Below are 27,349 nucleotides of genomic sequence, written 5' to 3'. Positions count from 1 at the left end.
TTCCCAGAGTAGGGTAGTAAGACTAAAACGGCTGTTAGATTTGTATTTCTGTCTATGTCCCTGGTGCAAATTTTCTCCCACTTTCTGTCTGGTGAAACCTTGTCCAGCAGGTCAGGAAGTAAGGAGAAATCTAACTGAGCCTAGGATAGCTTTAAAAATCTGACAAGTCATCTGATCCTTTCCCACTCTATCCAAAACTAGAAAAAAAAAGTTTCTGGGTTGACATATACTTTATATTATTCCTTTTATTCAGCAAGTGCTGACATGAATTTGTCATTAGAAACAAAGCACTATAAGCTCCATGGGATACCTTGGTTAGTTGTATAAGCAAGTTGGATAATGTCTTTTAACTTTTTGTTCTACGCTATTCATTTTTACTGCATAGAATCCTACAGATATGTATGCACGTCAGTCCTTTTCAATTACTCTTTCAGCAGATTTCTTTTGCATGGTTACTAAGCACATCTTGTTGAGAATCAGTCATTAACAATGATCTAGAGAAGGTGTCATACCGCTGAGGTCTTTTTGCATTGTTAGGTCCTTGATGCATTGCTAGCTGTCATCAGAGATGCAACGCTAAATAATTTTCCCTATGTGCTTGCTTCTGCAGGGTCAAAGCTGCTCTTGGTGCCAAAGTGATTGCTATAAGAGTGGATGATTCTGAACAGTGGAAGGTTCAAAGACAGATGGAGAATGGAGAAAAACACACAACTGTCACACTAGACTGTGTGCGTCAAACACCTTTCATACAAGGCAGGTAGGTTTTGTGAAACAGAGAAGCGAAAAAGCTTACTTGGGTGCTTTGTCATATTCGCATGGATGTTATCTGTCATATTTTAAAATTTTGAAGGAGCTTGAAAAGTGGTTCATAGAAGTCTGCACATTTTATCAAGTACATCAGGCCAGTGTTTCTCAATCATAATCATTTAAGGGTGATTGCCACCTCCTTGAGAAAAGTAAGGTCAACTCAAGGCCTCAACAAAGCAGCTTGAATCTTGTAAATCTTAACAAATGCCAAGAATTATTTAAATGGTATTTTGAAGCCCAAAGGTACTAATAAGAATATATTCATGAAATATGTCAACAACAATACTATACCAACAACACCACAAAGTAGTATGTTGTATTTTTTTTTTAATGTTTAGTGCCATACAAAGGAAACAATGTTCATACAAATTGGACTAAGATAACTGAAATGAGCACAACATTGATGTTGTTGATTGAAAAAAGCAATCCAAATGCTTATTTATTTTTTCACAAAATGGAAAGTGATGATGGTGGAAAGGTTTGTTACTGGAAATAACTAGATTTGTGTTCATTTGATTTTCCTAAATCAGCGCTAGCTTTTTTTCCCTAGAAAATGGAATATGGGAATATGTACATAATAGTTACATAATTAGTCAGGTTGCAAAAATACATAAACCGATCAAGTTAAACCACTAGGGAAATAAACATATCCCAGATAGGAACCCTATAGACATAGTTAATCCAGATGAAAGCAAAAAAAAACAAAAAAAACCCTGGTTCAATGTGCGTAAAGAGGGGAAAAAATCCTTCCTGATCCTGTGAGGCAATTGGATGTTCCCTAGTTCAACAATCTCAATCTTAATCAGTTGTTTTTACTCTAAAACTTTAATTCCATGTAAATATATGCTTCTAGAAACACGTCCAGCTTTTCTAAAAGCAATCTAAGTAAAGCAAAGTACTTGGTAAATCTACTTTTTGAGGGAGCGTATTCCACATTTTCACAGACCTTACAGTGAAAAATCCCTTCCTTATTAAGAAATTAAATTTCTTTTACTCAAGACATAAACAGTGCCCCCTTGTCCTTTGTAATAATTTTAAAGTGAATACCTTGGAAGAGAGTTCTCTTTATGTACCATTTATATATTTACCCCCTTATATATATATCATACCCCCCTTAAACGTCTCTTCTCAGGGGGAATAGATTCAGTTCACCTAATCTCTCCTCATAGCTGAGCTCCTCCATTCCTTTTATTAGTTTAGTTGCCCTTCTCTTCACTCTCTCCAAATCCACAATGTGCTTTTTGTGAACTGGTGACCAAAACTGGACTGCATATTCCGACTCCAGATATCTCCTCTATAGAGTAAACCTGGCAGTACTCTGCTCAGATCACTTTCCCATTTGTGGCTGGCAAATGACAGCTGCTAGTAGACATTGTAGGAGCTGATCTGTGACTTTGTGTCTCCAATTGGCTTAGGAGATAATTTCAGGGAGATATAAGCAATCTATTATATGTCTCCATAAGCCTGTCACTGTATTGTATAATTGTTACACTAATGTTGCAGGACTGGTGCCAGGGATTACCTCACACCCTGGTAAATATACTTTTGTAAGCCAAGGTAGACTCTTGCACCCCTCCTTGGTTTGGTTTTACTGTGTAATGGGGGCTGACTTTCCCTGGCTTTGTGGCTACGTCCCACTTCTGCCATTCCCCTAGCAAATTGCAATGTCTTTGCTGGTCACTAAGTCTTGTTTGACAGTGGAATGATAGTTTGGAGACTTAGCTAAAGAAGCAAAGTCAGGCCCCGCAAACAAGAAAGTTAAATCAGAGTATGGTACAGAAGGTTTTTTTTTTATCTAATAACAGAAAAAGTAGGTAACCATATGTAGATGGAATTTACATTCCATGGAATATGTATTTTAATAGAATTAGAGCATGAGAATAGCCTCAGCACTCCAGAAATGTTTTCAGCTTGCTGGCATCTGAATTCAAGACAGCTGTCCTCACCATTTGTACCTGTTGCAGTTTGTGGGTTTTCACTTTGGCTAACAAAAAATTAATCCGTTGCTTGGTGTTTAGCATACATGTCTGCCCATACTTGGCATATTCACTGGTAAACCATGAATCGGACTAATGAATTCCAGAAATAATATCAAATGCCAGTTCTTACAGATTTGTACTTTTTTGCCGTTTAAATTAATGTTATTTATATTTGTGATAAAATATAATATTAAAGTAAAAATAGAAACCATTTAGGTAATATGTATTATTTGTTTTGGCCTTTGTCTGAGATAATCATCTTTTATTTTTGGCAAACAATTTGTAGACTACTAGTAGTACACAAACTATATTTTAAGTTATATTTTCCAAATTACATGACTTCCTAAAGAGTAATGGGAACTTGTGGGGATGTAAATATTCACTTAGCTGACCTCTGGACTTGGACTTCCTCTGAACTTCAATACTTAATTTTTTTTTTTTTTTAAAAAAAGGTTCAACTTATTATCTTTTACTCCCATAGGTTTCTTGTAGTTATATGACATGGTCCCAAAACTGCATCTTTTGGTTGCATTATCACCCTTTTTTAAATAGACACTTTAAAGTAAATTAGCAACACCCCCAATCCCCTTAAGAAGCCCTATGTAGAGTAAGCCCAAAGTCAATCTGGCCATCAATGTGAGAGGATTCTTCCCAATGACCACACCACACTAATTTACTGTGAGCTGTGGATACAGTATAGCAAATATAGAAGGACTTCCTTAAGCCCTGAAAGTTATTTCAAGGGCTTTCCTTATATTATAAAGGTTAAGAAACGCTGGCATAGATTATACTGGTACCATCTAATTGAAGAAGTAAATATAAATGGGCAAATAGTATATTTAATAGTAAAAACTCATCATCCCAATCTAAATCCCATTACAGAGCAGATACCATGCTTAACTTCATTAGACTATTAAATATTATGGGTGTGTATTTATTTAAAATCTAAAATATACTCTTTAGTCTGCTTTTTGCCAGTCTCCAAGATTTCTCAGCTTTTGCAATTTGCATAATTTAATTAATCTGAAAATATTAAAAAATGTATCACACAAAGGAAAGAACTGAAGTGCTAATTAACTAAAGTTGTGCTTTCTCAATATAATTTAACAGATATGTACAAAACTGTGAAATATCTGCTAATGGAAGTTCTGTTGCCGTTAACGGGTATAAATCGGTAATTTAGTAAAACATACATATGGGCAGATTCTTGATAATACAAGGCTTTCAATCATTTTTAAACTTTTTATTTCCTTTTTCATTCATCCTTAAGTTTCTTTCATGAGCACAGAATGTGAGCAACAGTGAATGTTATTATATTTGAATAATGCTGGTAATGTAGTGGTCTGAGAGGAAAGATTCAAGGAAGAGTCCTGCCGACCTGAACATTTAAACAAAAGTTACACAGGCTACCTGCCCTCCCTTGTTGTTTTCATGGGAGTATCATTTGCAAAATCTTAAGGTCAAGCGTAGTTATAAATAAAATTGTTTGAATTGAATAAATCAGAGCTACCGTGTTTCCCCGAAAATAAGACACTGTCTTATATTTTTTTTGGCTCCCAAAAACACACTAGGTCTTATTTTCAGGGGATGTCTTATTTTTCCATGAAGAAGACTACAGTATACATTTATGAGTACTTTTTTAATTTACCGGTATGTATGCTTTTATTTTCTTTTTCTCCTAGGTCTTATTTTCAGGGTAGGTCTTATATTAGGGCAGGTTTACAAAATAGTGCTAGGTCTTACTTTCGGGGAAACACGGTAGCAGTGGATCATTTCAGTCCCTACAGGCAATGTCATGTTTGTCATGTCACTGGCATCTGGGTGAGGACCAGCACGTTGCAGCACGTGAGCATACTGCAGGTGTTAGCATTGGTAAGACCTACTCAATATACTATTACTGCCCCTACATTAGCCCAAGGTCCTAGTTTTTAATCTGGCCAGGACACTATATGCAAAGAGTTTGCATGTTCTTCCCATGTTTTGTGGGGGTTTTACCTGAGCACTTTGGTTAACCCCACACCTTCAAAAACATGCAATTGTCTCCCGATGAAATTGTCCTTGATTTGTGTGTACAATAGGCAGCACATCCACAATGCAGGCTGCTGGGAGCAATATGGACATGTGAAAAGAAGAAAGGAAAATACAAATTAATAGTAAAAATAAAACATCCAAGTATGTAGTAAATACTGTTCTGCTGATGAGCTAAAGCACGAACAGACGTTTTATCCCTTTTTACATTCGTAATCATTTTCATTGATTGAAGATGGGCCTCCATAAATATCCCATGTGAGATTTTGTAAACCTTTGTGATTGAAACCACATCTCTCCTTATTAGCATGCTTATGCAAGTCCTCCCAATCACAGCTCTGCATTCTACTCACATATGCTGTGCCAATAAGCACAGATTTATAATTAAGTATCTATAGGCACAGTAATAAGACACATTGTTCTATTTATAGAGGGCATCCAATCACAGTGCATTGAATGATGACACTTCTAGTGTGATCCCATTCAGCATCTGGTAGGAATTTATCTTCAGCTGCTTCATAAGTAAAACATAAATATGTAGTTATTCTGAATAATTACTCAGCCACCATTATTGATTCACCACTTGTAGCAGCGCCAGTTGGAAAATTGGTAAAGTGCCCAACAATATAGGCCGCGTGATGTGCTTGTTTAAAAATCAGTCAAATCAAAATGTGTTGAAACAAAGGGTAACATTATACTACTGAAGGGGATTTTATATAGTAAATTCAATCATGAAATAATGAATCGTTAATTAGACCAATTTCAATTAATTCTCCTTTTTTGTTTTTTTGTTTTTTTGAAATGTGAGAAAGCTTATATCTACTATATCGCATGCAAACAAAAAACATGACTGAAGTATAGAGATTTCGAAAAGCTTAGAGGTAAATTCAAATTTAGCATGTGTCCAGTTGCATAGTGAACACTTTAGCTAATTTAGCAGGTGCTATTGGACCCAGAGGTGCACAAAGGTCCACTCAATGATTGTATGTGGCACTGAAAGTTCATGTCCTCCTGAAACATTGGAAGATACTTGGAAGATAATGGAAAGGAAGGTGCTAATGGGGTTTTCATATTATATTTAATTAGTAAATAAGATTTGGAAGATCCTCACCCAAGCTTTCTTTTGAGGTCATCTGCCCTTTATGCTAATGCTCCGCATAGCGCCAGTTTGTTGAAGGGACTGTTCTGACAGAAGGGTTGCTATAGACATGGGGTTATGTAAGTGAAAACTGATTTGTATACTTTATTGTTGAACATTAAATATTGATAAGATTTTGTAACTGAATTATCATATGTAATAGTTGATCTCAATCCATTAGATTTATTATATGTGTTTTTAATAAAAAAAACCCTTATTGTTCTTTAACTTTTGGATCACGCTATTATGTTTGTTGATGGATGCCTTTTAAGTCCAATGTTCTCTTCTATTTTTGTATAGCAGTGAACAGGAACAATAAAAGTAAATATAATACTTATCCGTATGCTCTAAGCCACGTTCTAAAATAGGATAATCATGGGGCACAAAAAGAGAAGCTAAAACTGGAGTACTTTGAGGAGAAGCATAATAATACAGGTAGTCCCCAGGTTACATGCAAAATAGGGACTGTAGGTTTTGTTCTTAAGTTTAATAAGTCTGAACATTTTTACAAAAATGCAATTAGAACAGATGTTTGTCTCAACATATTATTCATTTTTACCTTTATATGCATGCACAGTAAATGCTTAAACATTTTCAAATACAGTACAGCCTTAAACAATGTTGGTAGAACTTGATGGAGTTGATGAAGAGGGTGAAGATGAGCTCTTCTGCACAGCACTGTACAGTACACACTATTACAGCAAGAAGGCACCACTCGTCAGCACCTCTGGTGTACTGTACTGATGATAGACAACTTCCTGCTATGTATGTACAGTAAAAGCAGGCTTCCTATTGAGAATGAATAGGGTCGGAGAGGGGTGGTACATTTCCTGCCCACCACACAGTCACCTCCAGTACAAGGTGGGCAGTGGTGTGGTGGGCAGACAGTGAAACTCCTCCCCCTCCAGTCAGGAGCAGTAACTACAAACATGGCTTCTGTGCTTGCTTTTGTGCAGGACTGAGGCTTTATGGGACAGAGGGGGATAGTTTGCTGCCTGCCCACCATGCCCCCACACCATCAAGCAAGCAGCAACATATTACACAGAGCTGTACAGTAAATTGGGGCTGCAGACAGACATACACAATGACACAGAGAGACCCTTCCTGAAAGAGCTTACAAATAAACAGATCAACCAAGAAATGGCTGAGAGGGAAGACAATATGGCCTAGATTTGTGTTTACTTGTAGGGGATTGAATTGGTCAGTTCATGTACAGAACTACACAAACATCGTCATATATATTATAATAATTCAACTCTATCAATTGTGCAAAAAGGATTGCTTAAAATTTTCCCAAATTTACATTGCAAAGTGAACAGACTAATCTTCTTTGGAAAATCAATCCTAATATATTAAAGATAATATTAGCTGACCATACAGCTAATATGAGGCACTGGGCTCACCATATTGTCTGGCTACCCAATAGTTAGACTGCTAGCAATAACATTTGGCAAATACACTTGTATAAAATGAATATATAAAAAGTGCAGGGAATCCATATGATTTCCATGGAAACAGATAGTATTCTATAAACCTATAGATATCCTCTCTCTATTTTTTTTCAAGTGATAAGGTGTGGTGCTGGGCCTTTCAGATTTAATTTGGTTGAATAATTGGATTTTTAGGAAAACTTTCATGAGTTCTATCAATAGTGATCTTTTTGTTTAGTGACTTAGCTTAGACCCCAATGTAGAATATGGGTAGACCCCCACTGTACTCACAATTGTAAGTAGTACAAAAGTAACAAATCTTTGGTATCAGATAACCCTGCTCCAACAGTTACAGATTTCCTAGGGACAAAACCCACTCAGTGACAGATCCCCTAAAAAAAATGACTGCTAAGTGCCTAATCCCTCAGTGACACCCTCTTCCCCTCAGGGATTGATCACCCCCAGTGACATACCCCTCAGTGACAGTATCTCAGTGTCAGACCCAACCCCCTCTCTACATACACATGACAGATTCTCAGTGGAAAATCTTTAGTAATAGTGACTGTGATATGCTGGTATATTTTAATAAATATGTAATATTCATTTGCTATATTATCCTTAAATTAGCAAAACAGAAAAATGTATTCTCTCTTTAATAGTGACAGTGTTTGAAATTAAAAAGAAAATGTATAAAACCAGTTGGATGCTTTGCAACCTCTGATATTTTCTGATCTCTTTTTGTTCATCAGAAACTTGCAAGTTTCACTGCTGGACTTTTTTTTTCACTGAAACCTATGTACATGGAGTTTAGATGTCACTTCTATTGCTTAATGTTGAGCTAAATCAAAGTGCACTCTTAATCTTATAGGAAACCTGTGTTGAGTGCAGATGAATTTATTAGCTTTTGCTTGCATCAGGAGTACAAGCGCACATAGCGATCTCAATACCTACCACTAGGATTTTATTAGATTGCACACTGATGGCTAATGTATACAATGCTGGTCCAGTTTGCCATGTGCATTAGACATCAAAATAATCGTGCTTTTGTGCCTTTTTTTTTGATGATATGGTGCTCCAAGGAAAGTCAACATTTTAATGAAACAATATAATTATACCAACAAATAAATGTACACTTGTCAAGCTAATTGGCATGTCAAAAGCCTTTGTATGATATGTTGTTTAAAAAGGCAGCAAATGTACAGATATTAATCACTGTAATCTCTATTTCAAGCATCAACATATACTAGTTTTACATACTAATGCAGTGTTTACCAACCAGGGATCTGTGGAACTGTAGGGTTCATCCAGAGGTTGCTAGGGGTTCCTTGAGCAATCAGTAATGTGTGCCTCCCATGTCAGTTTGAGTTACCCCTTAAATTACTTTTTGGCTATTTGTAAAGGTGACATTCTTCCCTCCAGTGTAAGAACCATTCTTCTAACTAACCAACTAACTAATATACTCTGAGTTGTGGCTAGCAATTATAGTAGAGGTTCACTGAAGACCTGAACGTTATTTCAAGAGTTCCTTTGTGTTAAAAAGGTTGAAAAAGGCTGTACTAGGGACAGAGTCCAAATAGAATGACTTGCTATTGGAGCTATAAGTGAGTAACTCCAAAGGAAAAGGTAAGCAATGTGTCAGTCATTGTGACCATGGCCAGTTGACTTCCACTAAGGCATTAACCATGTTTCAGTTTAAAGAAATAGCTAAAGTTCACTGTTATGGCCCTACATAGCATCATGGTATTTCTCAATATTTTAGATAAGAGCACAAAATTTGTTAACAGATCTGGTGGTTACAGAAGACTGAAAAAATGTTTTGAGAAGGAGCAATGCCAGATCTGCTTCACAAAATTCTGTGTGAAAGTTATTTAAATGATAGATTTTTTTATTTCCAAAGGGGGTAAGAAATTGACACTGTGGAAGTCTTGTCTGTTGCTGTAGAAAATTCAGATTGTGTTATCACTTGAAAGAGTCCTGGAGTAAAGTAAAATTAAATTCATTGGTACATTAATCCAAAAGTATTAATGTCAAGGTTACAGTCTGCCAGCATAGAGAAAATTAAGCAAATATTGTGCCTTAAAGGACACAAATGGTAAAGCAACTTCTGTTCAGTATTTTATGTGCTATATAACACAGGGAATGGGAAGACAGATTACTAGAGGAATGTAAATGTCTTGCAAGTGACACTAGGCTTTCTTTTTCAGAAGGTAAAATAAAAGTAGTTGGTATATTTATCAATGATCGTATTATTAATTGAATTTTTTGCCGTAGTGTATTACTGAAAATTATTGTGTTTGTTAATATGAGTAACTAATCTTTGCTATTTTTGTATTGTTTGATTACCTCTATAATGAGGCTCCTGGGCAGTGCAAAACACATCAGAGGATGATGGAGGGTTTCTGTTGGTAAGGCTTATTTTAAAGTAAGAAATGGTCTTGTTTGGATGTATTGAAAAGTATGAAATACTTTCTAGCATTTCCATATTCTAGCCACAGCTTAAAGGTTTAGGTATGGCTCAGATGCTATTCACCCTTGCATAGTGCAGAATTAGAACTATACAATTGTTGAACTCTGGAACACAGGCGCCACCCCCACCCTAACCCTTTTGTTTTGAACCTTGTCATGTTCAGTTTAACATTTTATGTGGTTCTTGTTTTGGACCCTTGGGTGCAATATTTGTTATATGGTATGCTTTTTAAATGATCATACATTGAGTTACTAGACCCATCTTGAATGTATTTACATGTGTAACGTTTTTTAGTACCCTGTTCTGTTTCAATCATTTCTTTGTACCTTCGTACATGGAAATAAATCATTAAAAATTGTAAAAGAAAAAAAAAGAAATATATAAATACAGGATATACATATAAAATGTATATTAACTGCATTGAAATCATGGTGACCAAAAATCACATTTTAGAACATATGCTATATGTTTTCCTCTGCTGTTGCTTTCCCCAGTGTTACTACATTCAAATTTCAAGGAATTAAAGGGTGATGGAAATAGGTAAGGGGTTTTCCCGATTGGGGATACAATGAAAAGCATATATTGGTGTATTTGGGAATAGCTCCCTTGCATCTCACACAGGGTTCCTAGATCACCTGCAGATAAGAATAAAGGCCCGAAACAAAATCTCTTTAAGAACTCTCAATATGTATGTCAAAGTTAATCTAAAACCAATTGGTAAACTCTCATATAAGCTTTGACATGTTCATGTAATTTCAGAACTTTTTTTTGGTTTTTAAATATGACACTTTCATTTCCTGTTATATGGTAAAACTTGCTCTCAGTAGTGTTCATTGGTTGCCCCTGGTAGTCCTCCCACCATATAGCCCAGGGCAATGATATGCAAACAACGCTAGGCCAATGTATTTATATATGATAGGGCTAGAAGAGATCGGCAGTGCTAAGATGTCAAAACAGATTTAAAAAATTGTATTTTATAATAAAAATAGCAATATATTTCTGCTAGGATTTAGAATCTTCATTAAATTTGGCTAAAGAGCACCTATAAATACCTATAAATAAGAGCCACCAACGATATCAAGGTTAAACAATAACATTGAAACTCAAGGAATATGTTATACCACACAATCTCAGCTTGAGGTGGCAAATGAACATATGATAAAGAGCTGTGACTGTACTCTCTTGGATTATTCTGGAAAACTTTTAACAGCAAACAAGCAAGACAGCCAAGATATTTTGCTTACAAAGCAGTCTGTTGCTTGGACACATAACCTTTTAAGTAACTTAAGTGCTGACACCTAAATACTGTCTTATTATCAGCAGTCCTAATAGAATTATACTGTGCTCCTCACGCGCTGGGATACAAGATGCTATTTATCTGAACAAGTTGTCTTACAAACGCTATGGTGATATCAGAGGGTTAAAAAGAAAATCAAAATATGAAATAAGAAAATGAATATTTTTTCCAGATGCTGGTAAGTTACGGTTAACATACCAACATATTTATTATAATTATGATGTTATATTTAAAAGGTAAATATATGTTCATAACTAAGCGATTCACATTTTAGGCAAGTATCCCAGATTAGGACACCATGGACTGTAGTTTCCCGGTGCTGTATTACTACCATTAATAGCGTATTGTTTTCTGTGTTGAAGGAATGGGTCCCTAAAGCCAGTATAGGACTGTTGGAGGAATGGTATAAATGGTTTTAAATGAGCAATATGTCTACAAGAGGCACAAAAGCAAAAAAGATAGTATGTATTTGTATGCCCTAATGATACATTCTTTCCTCCTGTTCTTAAAATCTGTGTTCAATTACTTACTATACATACCTTTATCCTTATCATGATACCTAATACACCTAAGACACCTAATATCCCTAATACCTGTGTCTACAATCCATGCTCCATTTACAATGTCTTTATTTGTAGCCAACTCGCTGTGCTGTAGTGAGCTGAGACTACAGGTGTAAATACACAAATCAATGATAAACAATTCAAGGAATCATGCGACATATAGTTTTCCTAAAGGTAAGAAGCGGACAATGCAGCTGCATTACTGCCCTTTACTATGCAGTAAGATGTTGTAAAAATCACCAGCAGCCTGTACACCAGTTATTCTCAGCCAGGGTTTCATGGAACCCCAGGGGTATCCTGAGCAATGAACAGTTTCTGCCTCTCAGGTCAGTTTAACAGATATCAATGATTTTGTTCACTATCTGTAAGGAAGATATTGTTTCCAATGTCCAGCAAAGTAACCGGCAGTCTTCCCAGTAACCACCAGACTAATATACTGTGAGATATAATAGTTAAAGCAGGGGTTACCTGATGATCTGATATTTATTTTAAGGGGTTCCCCCATGGTAAAAGGTGTCATTTATTAAAGATCTGGACTTGTCCCATGTCTGGTAACATTAGCATTACATGGGCTTCAGGCCAGGGACATCTATGTACTCTATGCATTTGTTTTTGGCTTTGTCCTTAGCCAAATTAAAGCTAACTCCTGTTTTGGAACTACTAAAGCAGGTTGATTTGTGAATTGTCACCCCCCAATTAAGCCACCTAGATTCCCAATAATGATTTACATAATAACAATGAAAATATTAATAATAACTGTTCGATATGCATATTAATGGAAATAATTATTTCTGGCGTACACATCCCAGTTTTGACAGCCTGATTTTCGTAGATCACAACCACATTTGAAATCTCTGGATGTACAGGAATGCTCCAGCACATTACAACTGATTTCACGGACATGTGTGGTCATCATTGGGTTTTGCAGTGTGGCATCTAGTGTCATAGCCAATTTGTTACCCATACACCGGCTTTTGTTTGCAGTTTTATTCGGAAATGAAATTCCTGGACTTCTTTTCATATCCTTTTCTAAATATTATACCAGCAGACTTCTTAATAAAGCACCTACTGTGTGATCTTCATCTAGCACAGTCACATTGTGGGACTACACATCAAGTTACAAGCCGAAACTTACCATATCATACTACAAGCAAATCTTTTTTTCGGGTCAAGAAAATGAATTGGAAACATTTAACCTAAAATCTTAATTGGCACCCCTGCAGTTTGGCTCGAAGACTTAGTTCCAGCCTCAAGTCTGATTGAGTAGCCAGCCACCTAGGGTCTTTTATTTGTAGTAGCATTGCCTTGTGCTTTATATATTTTTTTTCCAGATTGTATTTATTGGACGCAGGAAAGGCTGCTGGACGTGCCCTTTTCTTTCTCAGAATTCCAACAGAGAACCACTGATGTGAACTGTAATTCGCCTGTAGTTGTGAGTGATTATGTGTCTGCAGCACTCTGCAAGCAGCACTTTTTGGGAGGGCTCCCACAGCGCCGAGCTGATTAAATTCTGCCTGCTCTCGGTGCCTTCGTGTGAGTTTTTATTTGACATGTTGTAAGGTTAGGCCTGGTCACTGTTTTTTTTTTTTTCTGCGATTGCCTTTTTGGCAGCAAACAGTGTTTGATGTGGAGAGCTTGTTTGTTTGTCTATAAGTCCTCGGGGTGGTCTTCATTTTTTTCCCTGTTTAACTTAATAAGTTTTTCTTATAAAAAGTTACTTACTATAAAGGCAATGCATTTTGTAGTGTAATGATGACAAAGCATTAGATGTCAGCCACCTTTTGGTAAGTTACACTAAATTGTGCCATTATTTATGTTACACTAATCCTATTGTCTTATTGTGCATTATTAATTTATTTTTACATTTCTTTTCACCTACAAAGAGTTCAATCTGGCACAGCAGTGTTCTCCCCAGCCCCCTTAAGGTGGGTGCAACACCTGGCTGTTTTTGGATGGTTACTAAAAAGTTGGGTCACAAACCAGGGGCTGCCACCCACCTACATCTTCTTCCCACCAAGCTTCCAAAAATTTAGGGGAGAATACTGCAGAGAGTTCACCGGCTCTGCTCTATAGTCATGTTAGTGTGCACTGTAGGAAGTGGAAATTTTACATATTTATAAGACATAAAAATATAACTACAGACTGCTTGTAGTGTATCTGGAAAAGCAAATTTCCCACTTTTTCTAGAACAGGAAACACATAGCTTCAAAGTAGAGAGGTATACAGTTTACCTTTCTATTATAAAGGCTGCCATTGCTGATTTCTGCCTTTATGAATGCTAGTTGCTTGGTTGCCCACCTGGCACATTGGCTTGGATGTTTTCTACATCCCTAAATAAGAGCAAGTAAAAAGATTCTGACACTTTCTATAGACTAAGAAAAAATTCAAGTCAGATACAGCTATATAGCTAGTATTCTTAGTAAAAGGCAATGACAACCCACTTCTTTTCATATGTTGGGGTTCTTCAAAAGTTTTAGGGTTGTGTTTTCAATATTTTTTTTTATTTGTAATGATTATTGTTTTCCTTTTAATTTGTAAAAAATATTGTTTCACTGAAATCTGAATAGCTAAGGAAATGGACATGCACATAGTTGTCCTTCAACACAAATATGCATGATTGCCAAAAACTTCCAAACTTAATACTAAACATTTCCTGGCCCCTTAAGATCTGAGAAGATTTACACACATTTGTGCTTTATATTATCGACTTCTTTACTTTATATTTTAAGTGCACTGATCCTTGGGTTGAGGTTTATATTTGACAAGCATCCTATCCAATATACACACTAAATTCTTTTTACCCAGCTTGCAGATCCAGTGTACAATCTGCTATATTAGGTTGACATTTCTATGACATCCTTCAAGATGTTGACGTCCTGATGAAGGTGTTTCTGTCACTGAAACTTTGATTTAATAAAAAAAAAAATATCCTTGCAGGAAATGTCATAGTACATACTGACAATGTTTTCATACTAAATTTTGTTTGTCATGATTTCAGCAGTAGCAGTTTTACAGATTAACCCTGTTGCTGCTGATAGCTGCGCACCGCCAAGCATAGCAGGAGAGAAGTGGCAAGATAAACTTCATCAGACACCTGAGTTGTCAAACCATCTGTTTTTATCACTCCCCTTTGTGTACCCTGGCGCTGTTAATTAGAATATTTCAGTAGGCAAACCCTAATCACCTGAACTGGGAAGTGGGCCAAAATTCACTAGATGACAGATTGTGGCGTGTGCAGACTACTATAGTCTGACAGCATAGGAAGTAGATCAAAATGATTGAAATTTAGATTGTGACTTTCTTTTCATAACTGGCATCTAATTGACATTTAATATCTTCAGTATTGCAGTGCTACAGTTTCCATGCTGGATTATATCAGGAAGTATATTTTAGTTACATAATCGCATCTATTTTCCTGAAGAAAGTATGTCAATGCTTTTGCAAATGTTAGGGGTACTCATTGTGTAATTATGGCAGTTTTTGGTCTGAATAGCTCTCAGAGAGGAAAGAACCCCCCTACCCCCTTCAGAAATCCCTAAAAAACTGTTTGCAAGCAGATCAGAATAACTTGAAACTACTAATTTCAATAAATACCTTACATATCTTACATTTGATAACTCAGATCATCCTATTAATAAATTAAAAAGGACAACTAATAAAATGGCCTTTGTAAAAGATTTAGGCAATTCAGGACAATAAGAAATAGAATGATGCGTATGCGTAGTGCTCTACATGTGGTGGGTGTGCTCTGCGCTAATAGAGGGAAGGGGTTAAAAGGACATATTTAGTTAGATCCCATGCCTAGTAGCTGTATGTAAATCACACATTTGCTGCAGTCTTTTTATCCACTTAATATACTTTAATATTTGCTACAAGTGGGAGTCTCACAAACACATAAAAACCTTAGCACATGTATTTTTGAAATCTGAGATTCCCCCATTTTATGCACACAGAACATAGACAAAACCAATACTTAGTCTAAGCCTGTCCTAAAGAGGTTTCTTTAAAAAAGTGGGCCTGATTCATTAAAGCTTTCCAAGACTGGGGAAGAAAGGCCATTATGGGAGAACCTGGGCGATCCAGCAAACCTAGAATGCAACTAATGCATCCAATGATATATCTTCACCACTGTTGGAGAACTTTATTAAACCAAGCCTAGTGTATACAATACAGATGTCATGAATATGTTAAATGTTGTATGATGCTGGAGGGGCGGTCTCTGACCTGCTGCAAACTCTATTAAACACTATGAGAAGTTGGCAGTGTTCAGTAAAAGCAGAATAGGCAATTGCAGTAGAGAGTAGAGAAACCAGTACAACTGTGCAAGACTGAACGTAAGGCTGGATATCAGCTTTATGACATAAAATAAAATGAGCATAATATTCAGGAGAACCTTAGGGTTTAAAATAAAAGTACAGAAAAACAGAAATATTTCCAGGGACATGCTTTTATATCCCTGGCAGTCAAGTACTGGATCTTACTCCGAGTAAGAAACTAACTGCCCTATTCTAGTTATGGTTATAAGAAAAATAATGCCACTGACTATTATGTGAAAATGTGGACAAAGTAAAATTAGCATATTTCAAAATGACAGACACAACAGTGACAGCTTCAGTATGTAGGGCATTTTGTGCGTCCATCAACAGATTCTGACAATAGCTAATCACAATAGATGAAAATTTCCTATTCCCCCATCCTATTAGCATTCTTGCATGGCTGTATTCTCATCTGCAATCTATATGTCTCTGTCACAAACTTTATTTGTATTGTTTTGTTGTTATTTTGGAGCTTTTCAAATCTTTTACTGCACTCCATACAAGACTGCACCTTATAATCATGACATACATTTGTCGGGAAAAAAATGGATAAAATGGGCTACAAGGAAAAAAAATATAATGAAACTAAACCGAGAGAGCATGTACTATGAATTCTTTCAAGACATATGATGTTCATTAGCGGAAAGATTTGGAGACATCATTTAAGCAGAACTTGAAGGGACCGTCTCTTGTCGACAAGAATCACTAATGAAGTCCCTGAAATCAAATGGAATATTCTGCCTCTGGAGACATACTAGAAATAAGTGTACTTTTCATTATCTATAATCCAGCAAAGCTTGTAATATCTACTTATTTTAAAATTACAGCTGCATTTTAGAGTGACATTAGAGGGTTCACACTGGCGATCATGTTACCATACTGTGCATTTTCTATGACAAAATAAAGATGTAGACTCATACACTATGCAAGACATTTCAGCTTTAAAAATGCAGAGTAGAAGAATAATATATGGACAGCGAGACGCTAGCAGACAGTGTTCCCTTTGAGACATTATAACTGCATAATAGATTATCATTAAAATCAAGTTAACTCATTCCTGCTAAGTATTTAGAAGCTTTGAATTTTTTCTTTAAAAAATCTTCTTGGTTGTTAAACAGCATTTATTCTGTGATAGTAAAGCTAAGCAGAAGAATATTGTGTGTTGAAAGTATTCAACTGTTAGAGAAGTGTTCTTGGATCTTTTTAACATTGGGAAACCCTTCGAAATAACTTTAAGGTCTTCAGGGAACCCCCTGCTATAATTACTATATCCATAGATAAAAGTACATTAGCATTGTGGGCAGTAGGAAGAATGCCTCTTACATTACTTGCCATTGGGAAGAATGCCAAACTTGCCAAAATGCCAAACAGATGGCCCAAAAATAATGGCCTGAAAGGCTAACATTGCTCATTGATCAAGGAACCACTAGCAACTTCTAGAGGAACTCTATGGAACCCTGGGTTGAGAAACACTGTGTTAAAAGCTTTCCCTCAAGCTTTTTAAGGGACCAGGCCTTTTCATGTTTATATCAGAGCTGACTTTCTGATGACAAGTGGTCTAAGACTGATGAAGAATCGGCAAGCATATACGAAAGGTTCAGAAAGCACAGATCCACAGACTGGAGATCCTTCCCCTGCAGGTATGTAGGTACAGCTTCCTTTGCAGTGAGGGGAATACTGAGCAGTAGTTCTTCCAGAGGTTACTAGGAGTTCCTTGAACAATGAACAATTTGTGCTTTTTAGGTCAGGTTAAGTGACACCAATGATCTTTTTGTCTATCTGTAGGTTGGACATTCATAACCCCATGTACTGTAAGCTGTGGATATTATAACCATAGAAGGGGTTCCAGTAGACTTGAAAGTTATTTCAGGAGTTCCTCCCTGATAAAAAAAAAGGTTGACAGGGGCTCTATTAGACTATAGGCTTCAATAAGACCTCTTTATTTTTTAAACAACGGAAGTTAAAGACAGAAGTTAAATATTAGTTAAGGTCCATAATAAATTGCACATGGTATTACAGTATTTGCTTAGCTTCTTCGGGCTGGGTGTCATGTGTGTTGGGTGGCACCCAACTGGCCCTGGTACACATTTGTGTGTTACCTTGAGTAAGACAAATTTACATGTCATGAAACTGGTTTTAGAGATAGTAGAATCATCAAGAGTGTAATACTTATTTTGCAAAGGTAGTTGTAAAATCAGTATTTACATTTTACCCATATTACAAAATAATACAAGCATGAAGGAAGTGAGCCAGCTTGAAGCTTTTCTGGGATTTCATTTTATTGTACAATGTGTAATAAAAATGAGTCAAATGGATTTTATGGCTGTAACAAGCCCCCAGTGTATAGTCTATAATTACTTCTGGCATAATATTGTCACTTATTGAGAAAATGTTGAAAAAGTTTCATTTTTAAAATGTTTATATTAAAGATGTTTATGGATTTTCTTTTTTTTTTTTTACTTTCTGGTAAATTGCAAGATACTAAAGTGATCTTACTGAAACTGAAATACAGGTTTCACAGGCATAGCTACAAATAATGGGGCCCCATAAAAATGTTGATTGGGCCCTTGGCCTGACAACCTCCCTACTGTCTATGACCCTTTTGTACCAGCTTAACAATACCACAAAAGGCTTACAGGAATAATTTAAGTGCTGCCTAGCATGACCAAAAGTTGGGAGGTCAAATATTCTGTATAACTTCGACAGCTAAACAAATTCTCCTTGCACAACCTGCTAAGGGCTGCACCTAGCCAACATTCTAAAGTCTCCTGTACAGGAGGTACAGGGTCAATTTTAACAGAAACCGCTGCAATCTTTATTGATACAGTACTAGATCTGTGTTATATACACATTAACATCAGATTTCTTGCCTCAAGAGCCCCTGGTAACTGACCCCTTTCCACATCCAGGCCCCATACTAGCTGTATAGGCTTGCTTCACTATATGCATACTTGATTTGAATCAGTGATGAAAAGTTACATCCATTTTTAGGAGGTTAACAGTGGCACATTCATGCTGTCCTGGGTGATGTGCACTGTTAAAAAGTGATTTAGCTTGTGATCCAGAAGATCAAAATCCCCGGCGCTTTTACTATTCCTAATGTCTTTCTTACCTTTTTTGATAAATCCTTTGATTTTGAAAAAGGTATTCTTGAAAGTCATAGCCTACTTTAGCTTTAATAGTTGCTAAACTTGAATGCAAAATTATTCAAATCCTAGATTCCAGCATTTTTTTTTTTTTTTGCAAACTTTTATCATTCAAAACAAGGATGCCCAACCTACAATCCATGGGCCACAACCAGCCCATGGAGATGCCAGATTTGGCCGTCTACTCTTTCCCTCCCTACTTGTTGTCTTGTGGGGGATGGGGTGCATGCATCCCCTATCTGTTTTTATGAGACCATGCTACCAGGAGAGGGAGCTTCTTGAACATGCTCAGTGTTAGCTCCCTGACAGTGGGAGTGTACTAATGATGTCGGCAATTAGCTGTGTCTGCTCCCCACCAACTTTGTACTGTAAAATCCCAGCAGAGAGCTGTGTCTGTGTCCATGCAGCTGGCATTATCCCCATGTATAAACCTTCATATCTCCTGCGCCCAGTGTCATAGAAACTTCAAATTTACAGGGTACCTTAAGATTTATTGCTAAACTGAATTTCAAAATAAAATCCTAATAACAAGCAAGGATCTTTTCATAATAAAGGGGACCAGTTTGCATGTTAGGGACCCCCTAGGGCCACTTTCATGGCAATGAGCATTAGAGTACTGCCAATTTGCTCTGTACTGTGGTATATATATGCTTTCTCGTAAACAAAACTTTAAGGCTGCGTTCAGACTGGGGGTGAGGTTGCGGTGTGGTTACCCCTTCTTCATGCTATAGAACTCTTGGCTTGGAGACCCTTAGTACAGCTCATTGCCAGATACTGCGGTGCGAGGGACTGAGTGAATGGTGGGGTGCCTCGTACATAAAGCTGGCCACTTACCTTCTCTGAACCCCAGTTTCTGTAGAACAGAGGGATGTTGGCAACTGAAAATGTGAGAGCCAATAGGAAACTCCTTTCGCCTTCCCCATTAAAATGGTATACCCATCATATTCTACCCTTTCACACATAGCTATCCCCGTATTCTCGATAAAGCCCAATTTCTATGTAAGAAAAATAGAAATGTAACTGCAATTGCAGGACTCTCATGGCTAACCCCCCTACATTTCACCACCATGGCGCCATTACAAGATACGAAAAGCTATACCTGTCATACTGTGCTACCCTGTCACACATAGCTGGCCACTTACCTTCTGTAAAACCTAATTTCTCTTTCTTTAACAGTGTAGAAAAGGAAATACAGGATAAGTGGGGGTATATGGAAGTCCAACACCTCATAGATCAGGTCGTAAGAAAATATTGCTCTGATAAGGTGGGTTAGTATAGGTTTTGCCTATGCTTGCAGGCTGTCATTCCTCGGAGTTGGAAGTTCAAGAGGGAATCAGCTAGAAAGAGGGCCTGCCCATGGAGGAGACCTTTTACATACAAGGAAGTGCCAAATTCATTGAAAAAAAGAATAATATAGTCCGTGCATATTTAGCCATGTTAATCTGAAGAAATAATACTCATCAAATTCAGTAAATGCAGCAACACTCATATCTACATTTTGATGCATATTTATAGGGTATATTTTTATGAGAAACATAATTGAGGCATTCAGATTGGTGTTATGAATTTAGTGACAGGGATACGAAGTCAGCAGAGCTTTTGCAGAGAACGTATTTGTTTTTCCCTTAGCTTTACATGTCACTGTTACCATTTATAAGATGGGCTATTTCCATATTCTTTCACGCTGATGAAGATGAGCTGGTTGATTTTGCAGAAGCACGAGCTGTACAGTTATTTTTTATTGCGCATACTGAACGCTGAGGGTCCTTTCATCCAATCACCTGGCAGTATACTTTATCATCAGCTCTGCTCTGATGCAAAGGCAAACTCGTGCTGTGATTGTATCTTATTTATCATACAGGACAAAAACAAGATGGTATATTGCAAAACTCCAAGCATGACAACAGCAATCTGAACTGGTAATGATATTCTATGTCCTATTGTTTTTGTAGGATAGTAATATAAACACAATAAAAAATACATAATATAAAACTCATAACCGTCTGATTGTATGAAATTCTCTTTAGTGAATGAAGGAAAAACATGATCAAGGATCCATTGCCTACATCCTAATGTTGAAGTCTGGTTAGGCTATGGACATTAAAATATTTCTATATTCCCTGCAGTAAATATGCTTTAAAATAAGCCCTCATTGACCTTTGTAGTTACAGCCACTGGGGGACATTTATCAACTGAGTTGCACAGAATGGCAATACTAAACAGGAGCAATAAAATAGAATATGAGGCAGATTTATGACAATATTCCTCCTTAAATCATAAATTCTTACCTCAGCAGCTCTTGTGGCATTGTGACAATATAAAAACCTGCCCCTAATCTGTTTTAATAAGAATCTGTCTAATTCTAATCAACATCTACAACCTAAAGTTGCAAATCTACTGTGGACCTATAAAAATCTCCGTTGGCTACCCAGAATTGCAGATGAAGGGGTCACAGGTATGGAAAAAAAAATCCTGTGGCATTGGTTTTGGTAAGAGGCAACTGCTTGTTTTTTTGGTGCTAATTTGATAGATTTGATAGTTGACAGGCATCGTCCCTTCTGCAACAAAATACCTTACCCTGATTGCAATTTTCAAAATACACTCACCTGTCTCAAATTTTATTTTGTCACAAGTGATGTCTTCTTTTTTCTACTCTTCCTGGTTTTATTCCCAGGATGCATCAGGTATCCCAGCTTCCTACACCGAGCAGTACATGCACAGTTATTAGTAATTTGGGACAGATGAGTACAGTGCCTTTTTCCTATTCACAGCCAAAACAAGCACACATGACCTTCAATACTCCAATACACACAAATAAAACCTTTAGTAAGCCCCCGGCTCAGCCTCGGGAGACTGGTTGCATCTCCCAGCACTGGGTTGCCTCCAGGACTTACTGTGCAAGGCATGGTGTCTGGGAATGGGTTGGCAGCAAGCCAGGAGCCCACAGATAAAGCAGTACCAACATTCCACAAGAGACAAGTCCAGTATACAGAGCAGAGGTCATACATAGAATATGCAACAGTAAATCATACGAAAACACTGCAGCACAGATTAGCCCAGCTATACTCTACGACAGGCACTGGTGACTGGGAGCAGAGAGGCTATAATGTCCCAGTAGCGAAAAGCAGTGCAGGACTGAATCAGGAGCTGATCAGCCTCTAGAATCCCCTTCAGCTGTGCACAGCCTAACAAAGGATGCTGGGGATGCCAAAAAACCATCAGGCTGCACTACTAAAGGAAAGCAGGGGCTGCTGTTATCTTAGTTCTCCTGGCTGCCGCAAATGAAATCACTGGACAGAACAGACAGTGTTTTATCCCGCGATGGTGCACAGCATGGAGTCGTCGGACAGATGAGCATCTCCTAACATGAGCAAGGGTTTTTAAAGAGCCATCCCTATTTAGACTGCACAGTGTACATGACTGTACACACTGCATGTACGTGGCTCCCAGTCTTGTCATTTGAAAGAAACTGTCAAACTTAGATATTCTTGCTGTAGCTGACAAACTATTGGACTTAGTGATTCTCTGCATCTAGTAATATTTTGGATCTCCTAAACACTGTAATTTTGGAAAATGGCTTTGAACATTGTGTTCCTACTTTTTACAGTTCTGTGCTGTGCTGTGTGATAAGTAATATGTTGCTTGGGGACTCATTTTATACTTAGAGTAACATTTAAGTACAGAAAGAAATAAAAATCCTCTCCAGGCTTCAAATTGATGGTTATTAAGTTATCTTGATGTAAAAGGAGCTTTTTCCTACTTCTGACTACATCTTCAGTCGGCTGGCTATAATATGTTGTAAGGTCACTCCCATTGCATAACATGGCAGGAGTCTTGACTGCTAGAGCTGATCCAATCTCGGCCAAAAAAAAAAAAAAATCTTTCTTAAAGTAGACCTTAACTGAAATAGTTAGATAGATAGATAGTACTATTTGACAATAGGGACATGCAAAGTGTCTTTTGTCCAAACACTAACTCCATGTAGCTCCTGGTGGCTTTTTCTTTAAGCTCTATACTACACAGCAAATGCGGCACACAGAGCCATCAGCCTAGGATAATGTAACACACGCAGGGGGTACATCATCCAATTAATGAGGAGAATCGCTATCTCCATAGAAGTCCGGTGGTGAACCTGAGGTGAAGATTGCTGCTCCCTAGGATGTAGCGTTGACAGGCCCTGGACCTGTCATTGCTGCAGGACAACAGCACAAGGTATGTATGTGCATCTATGTATGTATATGCTGTGCATACTTGCTGATTTATGACGGATTTATGACCACCCACTAAGTTTATTTCTGCTTTGAGTTTGACTTTGTACATATGTCTTGTGTGTTTCATAAGTAAAATCCATTTTTCTATGATGATAAGGCTGTGACTTTGCCTTCTCCTATTGGATCATCCCCACTGTACACTTTATATTGATATTACCAGGTTGTTGTTGTGTGTCTATACCAGTATTGTGACTTCACACTAAGATGAAATTAGGAAAATAGTTTCACTGGCTGATTCTTAAAGTTTAAAAATCATTTAGCATTTCAAGTTAAATCTACACCCTAGACATAATAGAAAGTTGAAATGCTTTTGCCATTTAAAGCACATATTCCTTTCTAAACCACACTGTAGTAGAAGAATATGTATACCTAGCTTTATGGGGATCTGTGTGCTGCTGATGCATAGTTAATTTCCAACTGATACAAGCATCAAACAATTTGAAGGAATTAAACAGGAAATCAGACACTCCCTTCAATATTACCGAAAACATACCTGCAGTGGTCAATTAGTTATATAGTAGAATTTTAACATGCAATGCAGCTGGATAGGTAAATATTATTATTATTATTATTATTTATTATTATTAAACAGGATTTATATAGCGCCAACATATTACGCAGCGCTGTACATTAAATAGGGATTGCAAATGACAGACTAATACAGACAGTGATACAGGAGGAGAGGACCCTGCCCCGAAGAGCTTACAATCTAGTAGGTGGGGGAATTTCAAACACAAAGGATGGGAGATATGTGGTGGTGGGAAGTAGTGATGGTTTCAAATGACAGAAGAAGCCGGGTAGGCAAGTTTGAAAAAATGGGTTTTGAGTGCTCTTTTAAATGAGCAGAAAGTAGGAGCAAGCCGAATAGGACGAGGAAGACCATTCCAGAGAGTTGGAGCAGCTCTAGAAAAGTCTTGTATGCCTGCGTGTGATGAGGTTATGAGTGAGGAAGTCATTAGTAGGTCATTGGAGGAGCAGGGGGAGTATTTTTTAACCATGTCAGAGATGTAAGTGGGACAATAACTGTGTAGGGATTTGAAGGCAAAGCACAGGAGCTTAAATTTGATTCTAAGGTGAAAAGGAAGCCAATGGAGAGAACTACAAAGAGATGGAGCTGAAGAGGAGCGGAGCGAAGGATGGATGAGTCTGGCTGCAGCATTCATAATAGATTGTAGAGGAGAGAGTCGGGTTAGTGGAATACCAGCGAGAAGGATGTTACAGTAGTCCAGACGTGACATGATAAGAGCATGTACAAGGAGTTTGGTGGTCTCAGGGGACAGGTAGGGGCGGATTTTGGAGATGTTGCGTAGGTGAAAGTGACAGGACCTGGAAATGTTCTGAATATGGGGGGTGAATGAGAGGGCCGAGTCAAAGGTGACACCAAGACAACGTGCCTGAGGGGAGGGCCGAATAACAGTGTTGTTAACAGTTAGATATATGTCAGGGGGAGATTTGGAATTTGAGGGGGGGATGATGATGAGTTCTGTTTTATCCAGGTTGAATATACAATGCTTTCTTATACAGGGTGTTGTTAGATCTTTTTATCCTAGTTGAGGAACACCTAGTGCTTACAGCTCTGGTTTTTATCATACTTTTTGTACACAGGATCACCCAACCACTTACCAATACCAGTTGTTAATAGGTAAACAACAACCAAATATTCACAATCCTAAACACTGTAGCTGCTATTAGGCCAAAAGCTGAAATGGAAAAACATTTATTTTTTCACTTGCCGTGGGTCCTGCTTCTCATTAAAAAGGTTGAGTGTTCAATTTGTCTAGAGATGGTAATCTACAGCAAAATCTTAGAATAGAATAATAATCTATTATAATCTTACTTTATTCTCTGTTCCTGTGGACTTCTTATTTTTCATATAATTAGGGCCTTTTCATTACCCTTGCTGCAGGGCCAATCACATCTTGGGTGTCATCTTATATAACTGCAGGAATATCAGCCCTGTAGAGAGCCCACATTCCAAAGACTAGCAGGGAAAGCGTCTGCTGCCAGGAGAGCAGGGAGGTAAGTTAAATTTGTCATCCCCTGCAAAAATCCTAACCCTTTCACTGGATAAAGGGACCCACTACAAGGTTAAAATAATAAAGTGCAACAATGGCTAAATTCTTCCAGGTTATATCCTGATGTGGAGCAAATTCATCCTAACCATATTGGTTCAGGGATTTTTATATGAAAAACTCAGCAAAATGAGACAGGGTTAGGGGATTTGGAGTGTTAGCTAGTTGCAGCTTTCAATCCTGATTAGCTATCGCAAGTAAATGTCAAATTTCAGCTTCTTATTCTATATTCTAACTCAGCACTTGGGTCAGATCATTTAGAAGAAAACACCATCCCATAGAACAACTTACCCTTGCGATGATTATCCACAAATTTAGTACATGTGGGCTCCTGTCATTAAAAACCTTCTTGCAGGCAACTTCTTTGCAGAGTCTGACTGACCTCAAACCACTGAGGATCCATTATTCAGCCTCCCCAGCCAAGCCGGGCCAGGGGGCCTGGAGCCAGCCTGCACCACATTTACCTGGGTCTCTAACATTCCATTTTTTAGAGTACCTTGTACATCTGATTCTCCAAATATGTATCTGCTTTACAACTCCCACCCATATGGGAGCCAGACCTGCCCATTTGCCAATGGACAAACACGATATTCTCCTACATAACTAGATCTGGGTTTCTTCCATGCAACAGGAGGCAGCCAACCATCACTCCCAAGGGAGAATCAAAGTCCAGCATCTGGTGGATAGATCTCCCCACTAAAATGAAAGATATAAGTAGCCAGCCTGCAAATGAATTTGTTAGCAAAGTTGTTAATATTGAATTCAAGTTGTAAGGGGACTAAGACTTTAGGTGCACCTGTCCTTATGAACTCATTACCCAGTATCCTTTTAAAATACTCCTTTCTTTACGTATGCCTACTCTTTTTTTACACCTGCGTGTATATGTCTTCTGGGATGCAGACATACCTTGATTTGTTTGATGTCATAATTTGTGATCTTCATGGGACAAGGGATGAATCATCAAATATATACTGAAACACCAGGTGGGAATTGTAATGAAAGTTATATTTTTTTATAATGTAGCAAGAAATAAATGATTGTTGCATGTTATTTTGAAAGCAGCTAGGTTCAGACCTTGTTCCTGGAAAGCTTTCAGTTCTCTTGATAATAATTAGAGTATGTATATCATCGTTCAGTCCCCCAGAGATTTAAAAGGCTTTACACATCCTGCAATCAGACACCAGATGCTCTTATATATTTCATTTAGTAGACAAAAATGAGACGGTCCCAAGGGGCACATTTTTCTTTGTAATGAAACCATCAATAATGTTCTATGCTTCAATAGTGAAGAAAAGTATACTAGTTTGTAATTCTTCGCAACACTGATATTCATTCTTGCAAACATTAACAGAATGACAGGGCAGCTTTTATCATCAGGTAAGCTCCTGAAACAGTGGATTTTGGAAACAAATGATAAATGTTTTAAGCTGAGCTCAGGGAAAACATCTAAATACATAAATGAAATAAATATATGGAAACAGCCCAAGCTGTCCAATGCTGGAATTCTGTTTGACCACTCAAAACATGATCCAGAAGCATACCACACGTATGGAAAACAGCTTGGTCAATAAACATTGACCAGCCAGCTAATGAGACAAGGTAGTGTGGGTGTGTATGTATGTGGGTTTATGTTTCTGTGTGATACAAGTATGAATGTGGGTGTCTGTAAATGCCTTCATGTTTGTATTAGGTTTGCGTTATTGAAATGTCCAATAGGGCTGATCCTATGCTATAGAAAAAGTTGGTGGAATAAACAAGTTCACTATACTCGTGACCTTTGCACAATGAACATTACATACTCCTGATTATATACATCAAGTGGGCTTTTGTTCAGT

The 27,349-nt window shown here is 37.5% G+C and overlaps 1 protein-coding gene across 1 annotated transcript in view; it reads left to right on the top strand.

The window, feature by feature from the left end:
- Positions 1 to 27,349, top strand: part of TMEM132B (transmembrane protein 132B) — a 282,852-nt gene that overhangs the window by 121,309 nt on the left and 134,194 nt on the right. The window contains exon 3 of the mRNA XM_072415758.1: positions 611 to 757. Coding sequence (XP_072271859.1) covers positions 611 to 757 — 147 coding nt within the window. The remainder of the gene's footprint in view (positions 1 to 610; positions 758 to 27,349) is intronic.

Source organism: Pyxicephalus adspersus, chromosome 6, assembly GCF_032062135.1.
Source record: "Pyxicephalus adspersus chromosome 6, UCB_Pads_2.0, whole genome shotgun sequence".
Taxonomy (NCBI): domain Eukaryota; kingdom Metazoa; phylum Chordata; class Amphibia; order Anura; family Pyxicephalidae; genus Pyxicephalus; species Pyxicephalus adspersus.
This window is presented reverse-complemented; position numbering and strand designations above follow the sequence as displayed.